An 18126-nucleotide genomic window follows, 5' to 3' on the forward strand; every position below is an offset into this window, starting at 1 on the left:
CGGTTCGTCCTGGTCCGTCGTCACTGCTATTTGCCGTGTACGGATTACGGATGGTGATAGTGACTGTGCCTACAAAATAGCGACATCGGCGATCAGATTTACAACTTATTATATGACGTATAATATTGACTGTACGAGTGTATCGTTCCCAGGAGGTTCGTAGTAGCTGTCAGCGATGGTACGTATATTCAATAGTTAGGCGGCCCACTACGACGGCAATACGGCGTGCGCCCTCTCATATCAAATTGTTTGCACTATGACGCGCTATAATATCAAAAATGTTGACCCGGCAAAGGTCCGGAGCGTTCCCAATATTCAGTTACACGATTTAAGGTATATCTTAACCGTAGACCTTATACTTGGTATAAGGTCTATTATGGTCCTAACTCTTTTTTCGTATGTGATAACGATAACGTTACCGAGCGCGGTCGCGGCTGGATTATATACCAATAACACGGTCATAATATATAAGAACGAGCCGTCCCCGTTTGACGTTACCCCCACCATCGAAAAGGGCAAAACATGAAGTTTTTTTATACGTATATACGATGGACGTATAATAATGTTTGATTTTCGTTTATAATTCTCTATTTGTTTTGATTATTTGATTGAACATGCAGTAAACTATAGTATAGTATCGAGGTAAAATAATAATAATATTATGTAGGTACCATGGACCTTATATTATTAGTATAAGGTCTATGATGGATACATATTTTCCATCAATTACTGTCTAAAATTTAGATATGTAATTTTTTTTTATTTATTCTTCAATATGATAATGGGCCTTGCTGAACATGTTTGTGTCTATGAGTTCACGATTTGAAATACAAATTCATTAAATACATAGTCCATATGAAATATAAATTAAATGATTGCAATTTGCATTTTGCAGTTGACATTTCTCACATAGGTTACCTGTAACTAGAATATCAATATAAATAAATACACTATTTTTCTTCGTTTGTATAACATAATATTAGGTAAAAAATCGTTAGTTAAATTTAATATATAATCTATCCAATATAGATAACAATAAAACTAAAATTACGTACTTACCAATAATTATACTAAAATCGCCTAACCAATATACGGTGCCCGGGTAAAAGGGAATAAGTGCATTTTTTCCATTTTTTTTTTTTATCGAATATTATTGTAGAATATTATAATCCACATCGATTGGCATTAGACAATCAAACAAATTGTGGATTCATTTTTTATGAAACCTATGAGAAAAAATGAATAAGTAATCAGTCATTGTACAAATAGGAACGGGTTTTTTTTTAGTTTTCTCAAAACACTGTTTTCGTACTTATTCCCTTTATTTTATTATATTATTATTATATATATTATTTTATAATATCATCTTTTCGTCACATAGCGGCCCGAAGACTTCGCTGACCGGGTAGCCGGGCTGTGTCTGGAGAAATTCGACCGGCTGCCGGACAAGGGCAAACCGATATCCGGTAAACAGTGGACGCTCTTGTCGGGCGTCGTACAGGCCGCGGACGACTCGGGCCCGCCGAAAGTCGTCTCACTGGCCACCGGCACCAAGTGTATCGGCGCCAGCAAACTCTGTGACAGAGGCACCGTGGTCAACGACAGTCACGCCGAGGTGAGTCGACGACGGACGGAGACTGCAGTACAATATGACTGCATATCATGGTACTCTGCAGGGCACCGCGGGTATACAGGGTTAAATTCTGGCCGAATGGCTATATGTATCACAATTTGCTGCAGCCCTCGGCAAAACTGCAGTTTTTTTTTTTTTTAATAACCCGTGGGAGACCCACCCTTATATAGCTCCTAATATGGCAACGGACAATTTATTGGTATTTTTATTTTGGTGTGGGACTATCGAGAATCAAGCAAGCCATTCGCAGAAATGGTTGACACAAAACCCTATCCTATACACTCATCACTATATTATATAGTATTATGTTCCTGGGTTTTTTCTTTGACATTCGTTAGACTGAAAAAAAATGTATTTGCCTGTAGTACGAGAATAATTGAGAAAACTTTCATTCGTATATTTTTCGGGAGACTGAATCTGAGTCAGTGGTTGCTGTGAGCCCTATATAGTTGCTTTAGGTGGAGGTGTTATGTGATCGTCATCCTGATGTTGAAATATCATTATCCATCTTATTGATCCATCTTGAAAATTATCCTTGAATTATTATCCATCTTGAAATGATCGCCGCCTCCGTTTTCGAGTGTGTACCGAGATTCGAATATATAGCCACGTAGGTAAATTATAATATTATGTAATAGAGCTCAGCTGCGCTTGGGTTCAAAAACGTCTGACGCAATCATATTGATAGTTCATATTGTACTCGAGGGTTTCAGGTCTTGGCACGCAGAGCTCTGTTGCGGTATTTCATCCAAGAAATCGAATCGGCTCGCAGAGGCCGTCCGTCGATATTTGTGCGGGGGTCAGCGCTTGCAGAAGACAACTGTGGCCCGGAAAACGATTCGGATCGCTCATGCCCGCTGACGTTGCAACCTGGTGTGACTTTTCACTTTTTCTCCAGTCACACGCCGTGTGGCGATGCGTCGATATTTCCAAAGGACGGGGGCAAGCGGGCGGCCGTGGATGACGACGGCATCGGACCGGAAGCAAAAAGACGTAAAACCGAAGGCGATGACGACGACGACGACGACATACACCGGACCGGAGCTAAATGTCTGAGCGTAGAGACGAGACAGGACCCTCGACTTCCGGGCGCAGCGTATCACGCGGTCGGAGCGGTCAGGACTAAACCGGGCCGAGGAGACCGGACGTTGTCCGTCTCGTGTAGCGATAAATTGCTGAGGTGGCACTCGTCGGGCGTACAGGTATAACTATTATATTAGTAGCAGTGCAAAAGGACAAAATCTACTATTTTATGTTATGCACTCCGCAGGTGCAGGTGGTCCAAGTTTAAGCCACGGCTTTCGCTAATTCACTTAACGGTTGACTGTATAACTATGCTTTGATTGTATAATGTTTGTTAAAATACCCTAATCGTTTTTTACATTAAATTATTTGACGCCCAGTTCAGGGCCGGACCGAGGTTATTGCCGCCTATAAGTTGGACGCTTATCTATATGCTGACCTGCTGTTAGCAGTGTTTAGCCAACAACTTTGGCTAACGTATATATACGACATACCTAGGGATTATTAAAATATATTGTATTTTGTAAATAATAAAGCTAAGAAAAATGGGTTGGTAATCATAACGGACAATGATTGGATTTCGAATCATAAGTACGGTAGTACCTGTATTATAATGAATTGTTGACAATGATTAATTTCATTATAGGTACCTGTAGCCACTATATTTATTCATAATGTAATCAAATTATTTTCATTTTAAGTTATAACACCGGTAATTAATCTCTCTATGCTAATCGTTTATATTAGTAAATTCACTCTTTACAAATTATAAACCTGTTAACTTTAAAAAGTTTCGAAATAATTCAAATTTTCATATTTTGTATGGTAAAAAAAGAAAAATGTCGAGCCCATCATAATCTATATAAGGCCTAAACAGTGTACCGAATCCCACCTACCATTCTCCGTTCCTAATAGGAGATGTATTACAATACGATTTTGTCTTCGGTGAACCCTGATAATATTTAGTGTGTAAAATTTATTGTCTTAGGGAGCTATGTTGTCGCTGCTCATCGAACCGGTGTACTTGTCGTCGCTGACCGTTGGCGGCGGTTGTCCATACTCTGAGCCGGCCTTGCGCCGGGCCGTCATTGAACGGGCCAACTGCCCCGACGACGAATACGCTCGATCGCCGTCGATTCCACCGCTCCGACTGGCCCGTTCTGCTTTGGAGTTCGAATACGCCAAACACCGCGTGGCCGCGGACTGCAAGCCGTGTCCGTCCAGTGTGGTCTGGTGGAAAGACGATTGCCTCGACGGTGGGGTAGGAGGCACGAACGTGTCAGGGGGGTGAGTGAAAACTATATTGTCTTTATAACCAATGACAACAATGTAATAACGTAAAATTAAGATAAAATAAAATCTAAATATAAATACGACTCCTGTCGATAGTTATATTAAAATAGTAAAAGTTAGAATAGTAAAATTACGCTATTACCTTCCTCCAGGTGTTCGGAGGGCTCTCGAGATCGTGTATTCGAGAATTATATAAAATACACCGTACAATATAATTTTATGGAAAAAAGCACATAGAATGTATTAACTGCAATCAACATAAAATTATATCATATGCCTTACCTCATTCGCAGTTGTTCGTAGACAATATTGTAGGAGTTTTAGGTTTTAGATAAAATAAAGTACTACTTCAAATACACAAATTGAATTAACGAACACACTGATTATTGCTTGCATAAGAAGTCCAGTTGTCGCTCGTTGAAATCGGTTTCTTTGGTACTTGAGAGGTTGTTACTCTGGTGGTTGGTGCTCATGCACTGAATTAAGGGACGGACGCGAGGATGCTGACCAGAGAGGGGTTGGGTGGCTTTGTCACTAAATTATTGTGGGCCTGGGAACTGGATTATTCTTTGGCGTCAGCATAAAATAAGGTCACACACATCCTACGTAATATTGTTATGAGTGCGTGTCGATATCTTAGTTGTCGTTGTTAATGGTTTTATTTGATGCGACCGATTTCTACAAGCGACAGTCTGGCCGTAGTTTATTATTCTGTAAAATTTTAGTTTATTATAATGGTGTGTGAGCATATCATTACAACAATTTGTACTGTTCTGTAAAACTATCTTGAGAAAAATGTCGATTCGCTATTTTTAGAATAACAATTTTTTTGTTGTTTTTATTTTCAATATATAGTGTTAATATTCTTAATAACTAAAAAATGTATAAAGAAGGGGCTAATGTAACATTTGTACTTGCCAGTACATATACTCATTACATTGCACACCTATACATATATGACATAATTCTTTATAAGTGACAAACCTTAAACATACACATTTGACACTTTTCTGGACTGTCCTAACTATTATACAGAGCGTTTCACCCCAAGCATGCTTACCCCCTTTTTTCTTTAATACAACTATTAAACTGCATATTATGCAGTTATACAAAATATTATTTCTAGAATTTTTAAATATACCTAAATACCATATTTTTTACTGCTCGAGATTTTCTGTACCATTTGAGCAGTGTCCTGTGGTGATACAAACTTCCGTTTTTAAATGAGAACCACCCTTTTCACTTTAAGGTATAAATTATTCAGCGCAGATGATTTGTATTAAAAATGTAGCAATATGGTGTATCTAAATCAAAATTCGAACGAATAGTTTCCGAGTTACAGTTAGTGATTGATTTTTAAAAATATTCTGTAACACAAAAATCAAATTATATCTTTTTTTCATCAATTTATTCACTCTCCCCCAAGCTTATTATAAATGATACAGAATTATCATACATTCATACCGAATGATTAGATTTTGCATGTGCTCAGAAAATGGAGCAAGTAGGACGTTTTAAGTCAATAAAAAAAATGGTATAATCTCCATGATAAAGACATAATATAATTTGACTATTTATAGCATAGTGATGTTTTAATTCATTACATTTAAACCTGAGTAAGCCTGCAACAATCTGCATATAGGTACCAAAAAGACATACACTTTTCGCGTCACGCTTACCTCACCCGACTACCTTACTAGTTTGAAAAAAAAATCCATTTACCTATTTGATCGTAATATTATAGTTTACTACTGCAGAGTCCAGAGATAGAGTATAGGTATACTCGAAAATGTCCAAAAATCATATTTCTAATAAATGCTTAAATTTCAAGCCACGATATTAAATATTAGTTTAATATAATATTATATTATAAGAAAAAAACATCTGAACGCATATAATAATAAGTTTGTGACTCGGCGCGGCGCGTGGCTGAAATCAATCACGCGACGTGATTTAGAGTAAGCAACGTCCGCTGCCACTAGTTCTCGGATGGGTGACCATCCGGGTTCGTTGTGCGCAAAAACCTTGTCACACATACACGTGTTCCTAACCGACCGTATCAACAGTCCCAACCCTATCAACCTTACAGGCTAATGACCTCAGTCGTCGAAGCTTCTAATATCTAATAAATATCTAAATAATCTAATAAAAAAAATAATAATAATAATAATAAGTTTATGGTTTCTCGGTGTCATATGATCGCAGTCGTCACGAGGTGTTGGTGAACGGCCGCAAACAGGGCGCGACGAAAAAGGCGGTGGACGGGAAGGCGGCCGGTTCGTCGGCGCTGTGCAAAAAGTCGCTGTTGGACGCGTGCCGACATCTGTTGGCCGGCGGCGGTGGAACCGCAGGCCCGGAAGTCACTTATGCGCAGGCCAAGCTGGACGCCACGTCGTACCGAAGCCGATGGTCGGCCGTTAGGCGCCGGTTGGGCTGCTGGACGGTGAAACCGGAGGCTCTATTGGACTTCACGTGACTCGCGGTAATGCCCTACAATATTGTTTGTTGGCACCGTCGAAATATCAAACTGCCATCGCCCGCGGACAACGAAACGATTCGACTGACGGCAATTATTTTATTACTATTTAATTGCACTATTATCATCAATTTTTTTTACTACTGCTGCAGGCGTTATCCTCTAAAATTAAATAGGTTTTCTCGACATTTTCTATTGTTATCAAAAACAAATATAAAAGATTAATTATTAAACAACACTCGTTTTTTTGGTATCGATACGTTAATCTTAAAATGATTAACGAAAATGTACCTACACTTATATTTTAATATTATAATATTAACACACGTGTTTACCAACCAATAGTACCCCCCCCCCCCCCTACAAACAAACAGCTATAATGGCCATAGTTGTCGGGCTTATAATGGTAAATAAAAAAAATGTATTATTATCACGTAACTTCCTCTGAAATCGTAGAAATTCCCGTTCAATTTGTTAGTTATCTGTACACGAGCCGAGGCCTGTTTTGAAATATAAACAGATATCATTTTAGTTCAACCATAACGCTTTTCGTCAAAGTACCTATACCGGCTACCTACCTACTTTCCTTTAACAATAATGAAATATTATTTAATTTAGAATAAGTGGTGATTTTTTTTTTAATCAATAGCCACAATTAACTATTTTTTTTTCCTATTTTACCTATTAAATAATATACAGTTGATCTTGCGTCCTTATACTTCAGTCTACTGGTTACAAAATCATCACAGTGCTTAAAATTGTACGCATTTTGACCAAGTAGTATATAGCTTGTTTCGATACGTGATAAATAATATAAACGTGCCTATACAATAATGTAACTATATGTGCAAGGACATAGGTACGCAGAAAAATGTTCAGGCGGTGTACTTAGTTTTTAAAAATAAAATGTTGAGGATGATCCCTCACTGAATGTTTTCAATAAACATGATATAGTTTTTTTATTAAAATAATAACAATACTTATTAGGTGCAACACTTTTTTCTTGTAATATAGGCAATAATGGTATATACCTATAATGAAATAAAAATCACAGAATTAAATCTATACAGTCAACCTAGTATTCATGCGATAATTGAAAACCGTAAAAAAAAAACACAAAATATTACGTGGGGCGTTTGAAACTATGAACATTCGAAAGAACCCCTGCGTGCGTGTCTGGACTATATTTATGTACCCATATAGTCTTTATGGTTTACATTACAATGTCCATTTGAAGTTTAAACCCTCAAAGTCATTGATGTAGTATACGGTATCTATAATATGTATAATAATATTATACTCTGTGGATTATGACTGTAAACCGATTTTACCGGACGGACGGGAGACGAAAACACGGTTTTAATAGAAAATACAATTCATAGTAAACAAGTGAACTTTCGTTGTTGTTTTTGAAGGACGTGAGTGATATGGATGATGGGAATGTAAAGGTTAGGTTAGGTTGGGTTAGGTTAACCGCCAGGGACGCGTGTTGACGATTTTACAGACTACAACAGGATGGACACAACAATAAACACACGAAGTTTTTAATAACATTTATAGTAATATTTTTGAGCATTGTAATGAAAAACTACACAATATAAATATGATACAATTATTTGTTTTTTTTTTTCATTTTTATAAATATATTATGTACATTTATAATACTCCCGTTATATATATATATATATATAATATACGCGCGCGTTTGTCTATATATATAATATAATAATACTTATACGTGTATAAGAATAAAATTAAACTCGCTGTACAACAATTACTATTATTATTATTATTATTATTGTTTATTATCGTTTGGGTAATACTCAGATCGAAACTAAATATCACGTGATGCCAATGTACCATTATTCAATTATCATTATATCATCATTATATCATCATTATATCATTAATACATGTTACATAATATTATTATTAGGGACTCATCGTATTTACGTATAATACGAATATCAACCCATTTTTTTCTAAACTTATAATTTCAAAAAAGCGTCAAACAGTTAATAATAATAATATTGTCAGTAGGTACCTTAATACAAAAAATGATTCATCTCTGGTAAAATTAATATGTACACGATTCAATAACTAATAAACTGACAATATCATTGAATCATTTTGATAACGAATATCGCTTTATGACAAATAATAATAATATGGCAATGATATTGTGGGACGAGTCAATTGTACTACGAACTAAATTTGATTTTTTCTAATTTAACGTTTCATTTTGATTCTTTGTCGTAATGGCGTCACAATCATAATATATTATGTCATGTAACGTTCGCGCATACAAGATAATAATAATGATGATGATAATAATAATAATAATAATAATAATAATAGATAATTAAAAAATTAATTAAAAATAAAACACAAGTCGCGACGACGACACAAATTATAATATACAATAATTATTAATTATATATGTTTTGATATTTATAATATTTTCTTATCAACGAATCGAGAGGGTTCCGCAGGTTAATTATACGGATGGCACATGAAGGGGCGGGAAATCATTCAAGATTTGTACAAGTTTCGAAAACGTAAAAAAATATAATCTAAAAACGAGAATAAATAAATAAAAATTAAAAAAAAACACGCGGCAGGTACGCGCACATAAGTTCCTAATGCGTAAACTATGTATGTAAATAAAAATAATAATAATAAAAAAATTCCGATTGTCCGAAAAAAATATAATATATATCATATCATATATTATAATAAATCATCGTATTATTTACAAGTACCGTTATATTATATCGCATATAATAATATCTAATAAAACTTATACTGCACATTGTAATATCACTATATAATAATAATAATAATAATATACAACATTGTAAGTTTGTCGATTTTTTTTGTTTTTTTGATTTTTTTTTGTTTTTATTATTATTTGAAACAGCCGAGCGCGGGCCGTTGAAAAATCGTAGTTTTGGATCTCTCGTATCAAGCACGGAATGAGAAAAAACGGAAAATGGAAAATCGCGGCGGCGGAAGACCGATATTTGTATATAATAATATTATTATTATTATTGATAGGCTGTGCGCGCGACCGCCTTCGATCACTGACAGCGACCGTCGCGGGTGCCGCCGTACGACTGTTGCGGCTGCAGCCTCAGGTGGTTCGGTGGTGGCGGCTGGTGCTGCTGCGGGCCGCCGGCAGGTTCGCGATGCGCCCGCCTCGACCAGGCTCACTTCTTCAGCTCCAGTCCAACCAAGTCTTTGGGCTTCTGGTCCTGTTGCTGAAGCTGGTTGTTCTGCTGCTGTTGCTGTTGCTGAGACGACAGGCTGTTGCCGGACGGGTACACCTTGTCCAAGTGCTTCAAAGATTCCGAGAGGAAGTTCTGCGGAAACGACGAGAACAAGTATGAATAAACGGTCGGGTAGGGCCCTGTTATAGGTCATGGGCAGTGATTCTCGACTGGGATGCACTTGGCGCGGACTTGGATTAGGGGTGTCGCGAAGTTATGGAAAACATATTATAGAGTCGAAGATTTTTGTCGAAATATAGTAAATCTATACAGGTTTAACTTATATTTTATAATTTTCGAAGTGTAATGCGTATTAATTTACAATTATCAAAAGCTATAAACATTCGGTAATATCACTGAAGGGGTGCCCCGTGACTTTTCAAAAATACCCAAGTGTGCCGATTTTTCGAACGTAACAAAAAGTCCACGTTATAAAGTAAAGAATGACTGGCTGGTACGAATGATGTGGACTGATATTTCGGGAGAATCCAAATAATTATGATAACTAATAACGACAAAATGTAAAAAACTGTTACCTGTATTGCTGTGAGGGCGGCGACGATCGCGGGACTGCCGAATCCGTGCGATATGAGCGAAAAGTGTGTGAGCGGGCGCTGTATGATTGGGTCGAGAATGTGCTGCGGCCTGGTGTTGCAGAGCGGCGAACGGTCTTGGTTGAGCAGGTCCATCAGCTCTTTGGTCACTTGTCTGCGAAAAAATAAAAACATAATATTATTATGTATTTATATCAACTAATTTAGAATATTATAACATGTACGTAATGATAACATATTATATACCGCGTACACTCAAATATAGAAATTACATTTTATACAGCGTTCGATTTTTATTTTTACAGACCAGACCCGGTACCACTGCCCCTACTTTTTGGAATTTGAAATTTTGGTCCGTCTAGTACTATTAAGTGTATAGCTAAATATAAAATATTACCTAATATTGTTGTTTTCATTAAGTCCGGTGATGCAACCATCAACCATACTTACGACGAGAATTGAAAATTAATTCGAGTACGAGTTCTACTTGAGGGAATTGTTATAGGTAGGTACATAATATTATTAAAATATAAAGCCAACAAATATTTGATTATAATAATAATAGTACCTATATTTTTGTGGACTTCCAGATTTTGTTGTTTAAAAATGCTAGAAACGTTTTTTAAAAACCTTTATGGCTACATATTATAGCTTGTGAAACTGAAAAATATCGTTTTCACTGATTTGTTTTGCCTCCTTCGCCGTGTATTATGATTTATGGTGTTATACAGTTTTTATTATAATATATAGGTAGTACCAAATACCAATAGTTCAATAAAATGATTTAAGAATTCAGTTTCCGCTTTGAAGCATGATTATACGTCATATTATAGCATATTATCTCACACATTTTATACTGCAGATTTTCATTAGACTGAATCAGTAGCGTGCGCAGGATTTCAGTTTGATTAGGGTTTTTAGCTAAGACTAATAATCATAGACCCAGGGTTTTATCCCCGTTTACATAACACCGGTTTTTATATATAATTATTAATTGGTTAACACAAATAATAGAGTTTAAGTTTCAAATTTAGCCTACATTTAACCGGGTCATCTATAGACCATAGATTAGAGTACATTATTAGAACCTCATCAGGCCGTTATAAACATGGTATATAGTTGATACAGCGATTATGGCAGACGCTTAAAAATTTTCTTATAACAGCAAAAAAAAAAACTGAAACTATGACTCTCGATTTTATAACTATTAAAAATGACTAACATTTAATCTACTACGTGTAGATTAGGGTGGTAAATAATTTTTTTTGTAGAAAGAAGTAATTTCAAGGGGGGGGGGGGGGGGGTTAGAGCTTTAGAACCTCACACCTGCGTACGCCTCTGGACTGAACACTTCATTATATGGGCTAACACAGTTTTAACGAACTTAAATTTTGATTTTCGTGTGCAAGATTATAATGTTGTTTACGGGTTTCGTACTTCATAGGTGATGGGAAACAGTAATAAATTAAATACTATTAACCGAATGAATTGGCGGTTGGTACTCACTTTGTGGCATGTATGAGCTCTTTTCTCCGGTACGACTCTGTCGGATCACTCGTGTGAGGCCTGCTCAGGTATTCCGCCACTTGTCGGGCTGGGAATTCTGTTTCACACACGTACCCAAAGTCTCGGGCCAAATGTATCGCTTCACCTGCAAAGTTAAAATTAGGTTATTAACAACAACATAAAATTATTTATTTAAAAACTATAAGACATCGTATAATATATAGGTATTAGATATCATTAGCCTATGCCAGGGGTCATCGGCTATATACGTTTTCGCAAAATCCATGGTGGTCTGTTTTGAAACTTATCAAACTTTCCACGGTTAACAAACAATTTTGTTTAAATTTGTACCTACCTACTTATATTTATCTTAATTTATTAACCCAATAAAAATATGATAAATATTATATTTAATAAGAAATTTTAAGTCCTAATGAGATATTTATTGTAGCAAATTTTAAACCATTTTTATGAAGTTAATTTTCCGAAAAGCTGCTTTACATTGTACCATACACAATATTATGTATAGCCGTATAGGTGATTGTTACTATAATCGTATACAATTATATTGCATAAAAAAAATAATGTCTTCGTTAACGACACACGTGCATTATAACAGTATTGTGATTTAATCGATATTTAGTGTTTATCGAAACCCGATCAAAGTTAAGGCAGGTATCCGCATCTCGTGCATTCGCCACCTTCATAATACAGAATAAATCTGATATATTATGTGCGCACCAGACAGAAGAATATAATATATATTTTATATATATATAAAATTTAAACATTATACATGTTATGCAGGTAATTCGTTAACCAAGAAGAAAAATACCACCGCGGACCAAAACAATTTGCCAAGAAGTCGCTTTCACTGGTTTGCCGCCGTCTATTTTAATTGCCAATTTCGCGGGGAACAATAAAATCAAAAAACAAAATTACAATTATTATTATATATTAAAAAATGTAATTATGAAAATTACTTTTTTTTTAATAATAATAATTTTATATCTTTTCTTGTCCTATGGAGAAAAGATAGAGGGGCAGGAAAATTACGAACCATCCATTTGCGTATAAGAGAATAATAAAAATCGCCGAGAAACGTGAACAATTAATGCGATTTTACTGTAATGACGAGCGATGGATCGCAGTCGAGGCAAACGATTAACAAATGCCAAATTCAATTCGCTTCCCTCCACGGACGGAATAAATTATGCAAATATTGTCACACCCCCATTCGTCCCAACTGTTAATAATAACATGGTTTTAGTTTTTACATTTTTAACCACTGATAAAATACGTCATAGGCAATCGGACCTTAAATCCTCATATCTGTGCGGTGTGGCGAGGTAAGTTATAAGCGACCAATATTCAGTAACTGTATTAGGTGTGGTATATATTTATAAACATTATATTATAATGAAACGCAGACGTAATCCAGACCTTTATTGTACGATATTATCCCGATAACTCTCCTGCATACCTATAACCTATAATCTATATGGTTATAATACTATATTTATATACTTTAATATAGTATTAATTATAATATTAAGTATATAATATTAATTATATCGTACATGTTATTGTTAATTTTATAAATTCAGTTAGTAGACATGCATATAATAACCTGTAAGTGTTAAATTGCTTTATATTTATCATACTGGCTATTGGAATTAGATGTTTACAAAAAATAACTTAAATTGAAGTGATAAAATGTATACATAGTATTTTAAATTAACCAAAAGTGTTGGTTAGGTACTATACAAGATAACTGGTTTAATCTTACTAGTCAAATTATCACATTTAACAGTAAGTAGGTATGACATAATATTATGTTCCTACCAGCTAACTACCTATAATACTGCAGCGCACGATACGACGAAATATTTTTTATTTTATTTTGAAAAACCACGATCACGTGTGACTATAAGACAGGTGATCTATAATTTGTGTGTTATAAAATAAGTGGTATAATTATTTTTTTATCCCAACTTTTTTCTCTGAAATTGGGTATCTACTGTCTACCTATACGCGGATTTCGTACACAAACTTAATATTAATTTACCTCATTAGATCTTTAGCGGTGTCTCTGTGTAATATATTTAAATATACCTGACCACAACGTAGGTATACAATATACGCGCAATATAGCGACGGAAAAAGTTCGAATCATCGTATAATATTGTGTTTTCGTCGTCACACAATTAAGATGATATATATAAATATATAATATTAATATTATTTTGTTGTCCGGCGTGGCGGCGCCAGTGTTCGGTCGGCGGCGGCGGCGGCGGCGGTCGACTTCAATATACAACGTGAGGAGCTCGACGTGCATTATATACACACAGAACAGGAGAGAGAGAGAGAGAGAGATAGAGAGAGAGAGAAAGATAGAGATTACACACACACATACAATCGGCCATCGAAAATTGGTTTTCCTCTATTGTTGGGTACCGGTAGCATTGTCTTGGGGATACTAAGACGCGTTCACGACGGGCGCCGCTAATTATTACTACACGGCGTAGAGAGAAAAAAGAATAAAATGAAAAAACTATACATGTACCTGTACCTGGCTACCTATACCACTCGAAGAAAAGGCGGACAGACTTAAATAGAAACATATACGCGCACGCACACGCGCACTCTAGCAATGTCCCTCTTATACATATGCATGTTACTACATGTATATACTATATATTATAACATACTCGATCGACACCTATACATGATAATGTACACATATATATAATATTATATACACGATTAATCGTCCGAGACGACGGCGCAGGTTATTATTTCAATAATATTATATTATAACGTAGATAAAAGGGATACGCGACGACGACGACAAACGAGTGAGCCACTCTGTATAGATGATCCCGGACCCGAGCCGCCTTTTGTATTTAATAATAATTTGATATACATAAAATTTGTACGTCGATGACAACCATCCGCCCCCCGCCCGAGGGTCATCTCGTCGTGTTTATAGTATAATATAATATTATTATATTGAGTTTTTCATACGCGACACGACTACACGAACAGCTGCGATTTATTATATCTATATATGACTATGCTCTAGTCTCTGATATAAATAGAGGTACTTGCCATTATCGTATTATTTGTAAAATTCAACGGTTACAACCGCAGTAATTCGATACATTCAACACGGAGTCATTCACATTTTTGCGTTACAAGACCGGAGATTTAGCTAAATTTCTAAATATTATATGAGAATGAGATTACATACCGATTTCGGAACAAAAAATTTTAACGATCGATCCAGCATAATTTCCTGCGCTGGTCGCAACGTCGAATATTAATTATTATCGTGTTATTTCCGAATTCCGAATAGCAGAGAGTGGTTTACGAAAAATCTGTTCGTTTTATTATGCGATTATCGAGACACTCGTTTGGCGAGAATACGGTGCATCCGCAGTATCCGGCGTAAACCCTCTCAAGCTTAGTATATATAATATATAAACAACGTCGCGCGATTGCAAATTTAAAAAGTGGAGATTGCCAAAGTCAGTTTGTCGGATTGAAGAGGAAACCGTGAACTGTGTGTAATAACTTTATTATAATATCATCATAAAGATCTCAGTTTTCGGTTTGAAGATAGACGTACGAGAATTTGTAATTAATAGTCATATGGGTACTCATATGTATATTATTGTACATATTCATATAAAGCCAGTATTTATATACGTTTGCATATTATTGTTCTGGTCGACTTACGTATGGTATACAATTATTACGTTATTGGGTAATCATTATGATTAAAATTATTACCTATATAATAGTATTGAGTGGGTAGTATAGTAATGTCGTTATTTTGTTGCATATTTTGACATTTTTCAGTATAAATAATTTAGATACTAGTATTTATAATCAATGATAGTACCTAGGTATATACTAATATACTATTTTATAGTGTTTCATATTATGTAACAAAACCTAAATGTTGGTCAGGTAACATGTGTCGTTAATTAATATTTATTATTTAATATCAGACTTTATATCGTATGGATTAAGATTTAAGACATTCAGACCATACCTATATATTATAAATTATAATATAATAAACTATAAACTTCTCAAATTATACATTATACATAAGGTAAACATAACTCATATACGAGTTATAAGTTATATTTACCTATATAAGTACCTACATTTAATTTTTCATGAGCAATTTTTTTATATAGCTTCTTTAAAATTGTCACTTTTTATCCATATTGTATAATTATATAATATAATATATTATTTTTTTCACAACTATTTTTAACAATATAATATATTTTCCACGCACGCACTGGGGGGCTGTTTTTTTAGAGGATATAGACGTGGGCTCTATAAAGATTTCTTTACAGTATAATATCATAAGCAATAATATAATATGTATATGTTAAACACGCAGAAATAAATTGCGGGCGTTCAAGCAGTAGGAATATATACGATATACCGTGCGCGCGGTCTGACCAGTTGTCGCAGTCATCGTCGCTGGAAAACGCGTTTAACGGCGGGTGATGTACTGCAACCTGTGAGATCCGTTATTATATTATAACACGCGGGGTCGCCCGACCGTGTTAACTTTTCCGCACGATGAAGACGTCCGTCGGTTTTCCCATGTATACCTACACCCACACATATTTATAGGTAAGGGTATATAATATATATATATATACACACTATTGTACTATAATCATTTTTCCGCCTCCCTCACCCTCGCTGCAGGTGAGAGCATATTATATTCTATACATATATATGTGTGCGCATTGCAGAAAATACAGGTAAACGGCGGCGGCGGTCGATACGGAATCCGATAATAAATCCAAACTTTCTGACGTGCGCTTGTGGACGTGTAGAGAATTATTATTATCATAAATAATATTATACGCGTATAATGTGCGTGTAAACGAGTGTCGGTGTGTGCGTATGTATGTGTGCGCGCGCGTGGAAAGATATAATATATTAATATTATATTATATATATATATATACATAATATTATACCTATTATAGCGATAGAGAACGAGACAGAGAGAGAGAGAGAGAATGGAAAGCCGATTGCTGAGAGAGGGTTATTCGTCAATTATATTATTATTGTGCAGAAGAGATTACTATTATTTCCTACTATTTTTCCCCTCACAATATTTATTAAACACACACACACACACACAAATTTTATATGTATAATATTATGTGTATTTCTTTTCTACCGCGCGCGCGTACGACGGCGGCAGCATAATATTAAACCGGGTAAGTCACGAATCCGCGCTCGCAGAAAGTCGGGAATAAAACGTACACACGGCACGTTTTTGTACATATATATATATATGTTTATAAATAATATTATTATATTCCAGTACGACCGGTATAGCGCGCACTGTACGCGTGTATAGGTATAGACATTATATAGGAATAGGTATAGTGGTACGCTGTACGGGCACTCGAGGTAAATGAGAAAACGGCGGCGGATATAATATTATTATTATACTTAATATACACCGTGTCCGGTCACGATGACAAAACGTTAGCATTTCGCCGCCACCGTTTTTCGCGTGTCTATCGCGGTTTCTACCCTATATATCTGATCGTGCAGCCGCAGTGCAGTAGTGTTGTTATAACTTATAGGTCGGCATGTCTTGCCGTCCGCGTGCACTTGCTATATAAATATTATGAATTATATTATTATGCGCCACCGCGGTACAGTAATAAGAAACAATTAGTAGTCGGCTCGGCGGCATATCGTCCGCTGTTACAATACCGAATTCCGCGACGGGAACGGACCGCGGGAACTATGTGACGGAAATCCGTGGTCGAATCATTTATACACAGAGCCGATCGTCGTGGCCTGCAGATAAGAAATAAGAAATCCACACGTCTTTGCATTCCGTGCGGTCGTCATCGGTCGTGATGGTCTGAAATACCGGAAAGATGGTTGTATGGGTAATAGGTACGATGGCAATCGGTATCATCGTCACTATATAGAGGGGCTGATTACCGGCATAGTTTGGTAATATTACAAAAAAACTATACGTAAGATTGTAAGAATAGTCAACATTTTAATTTAACATGTCAATAAATGTGTTTGATATGTAGGACTATTATAATGTAATATACTTAATTGCAATCATCAAACGCTCATGGCATAACTCACCTATTCTATATAGATATACTATAGTGAATAGTATTATTAGGCCATTGGAGCAGGTAGCCTAAAGAGCTAAAATTGATAAACCATTATGCATGCAAATATTAACAAAAAAAAAAAAAAAAACTGAAAATATGCATTAAAACCACTAACTTATGCATTTTTGTTGATAAATTTTCTAAGTTTATCACCAAAATATGTAAAAATACACAT

At 35.5% G+C, this 18126-nt stretch overlaps 2 protein-coding genes across 7 annotated transcripts in view; one reads left to right on the plus strand and one right to left on the minus strand.

The window, feature by feature from the left end:
- The first annotated feature begins 36 nt into the window (after nucleotides 1-36).
- On the plus strand, nucleotides 37-6663 carry LOC132949567 (tRNA-specific adenosine deaminase 1). The gene is made up of 5 exons (XM_061020522.1): nucleotides 37-178; nucleotides 1382-1615; nucleotides 2347-2835; nucleotides 3645-3943; nucleotides 6155-6663. The coding sequence occupies exons 1-5, from the start codon at nucleotides 176-178 to the stop codon at nucleotides 6423-6425; spliced, it is 1296 nt and encodes a 431-aa protein (XP_060876505.1). The 5' UTR covers nucleotides 37-175; the 3' UTR covers nucleotides 6426-6663.
- A 1403-nt stretch (nucleotides 6664-8066) lies between these two features.
- The window catches only part of LOC132949565 (transcription factor AP-2-epsilon), a 187567-nt gene continuing 177507 nt past the window's right edge, over nucleotides 8067-18126 (minus strand). For 4 of the 6 annotated variants that reach the window (XM_061020520.1, XM_061020519.1, XM_061020517.1 and 1 more), the window contains 3 exons: nucleotides 11755-11899; nucleotides 10231-10402; nucleotides 8070-9787 (listed from right to left, as the gene is read on the minus strand). In XM_061020520.1, the coding sequence (XP_060876503.1) occupies nucleotides 9635-9787; nucleotides 10231-10402; nucleotides 11755-11899 (470 nt within the window). In that variant the 3' untranslated portion in view covers nucleotides 8070-9634. Of the gene's footprint in view, nucleotides 9788-10230; nucleotides 10403-11754; nucleotides 11900-18126 lie in introns of all 6 variants that reach the window. The other 2 variants (XM_061020516.1, XM_061020521.1) reach the window with 2 other exon arrangements.

This window comes from Metopolophium dirhodum, chromosome 7, assembly GCF_019925205.1.
Source record: "Metopolophium dirhodum isolate CAU chromosome 7, ASM1992520v1, whole genome shotgun sequence".
Taxonomy (NCBI): domain Eukaryota; kingdom Metazoa; phylum Arthropoda; class Insecta; order Hemiptera; family Aphididae; genus Metopolophium; species Metopolophium dirhodum.

Bases quoted from the DNA above. Each gene is read 5' to 3' on its own strand.
- LOC132949567 (XM_061020522.1), top strand. The intron at 1,616-2,346 runs GTGAGTCGACGA...CGAGGGTTTCAG, and splicing joins TCAACGACAGTCACGCCGAG to GTCTTGGCACGCAGAGCTCT. The intron at 3,944-6,154 runs GTGAGTGAAAAC...ATATGATCGCAG, and splicing joins GGCACGAACGTGTCAGGGGG to TCGTCACGAGGTGTTGGTGA.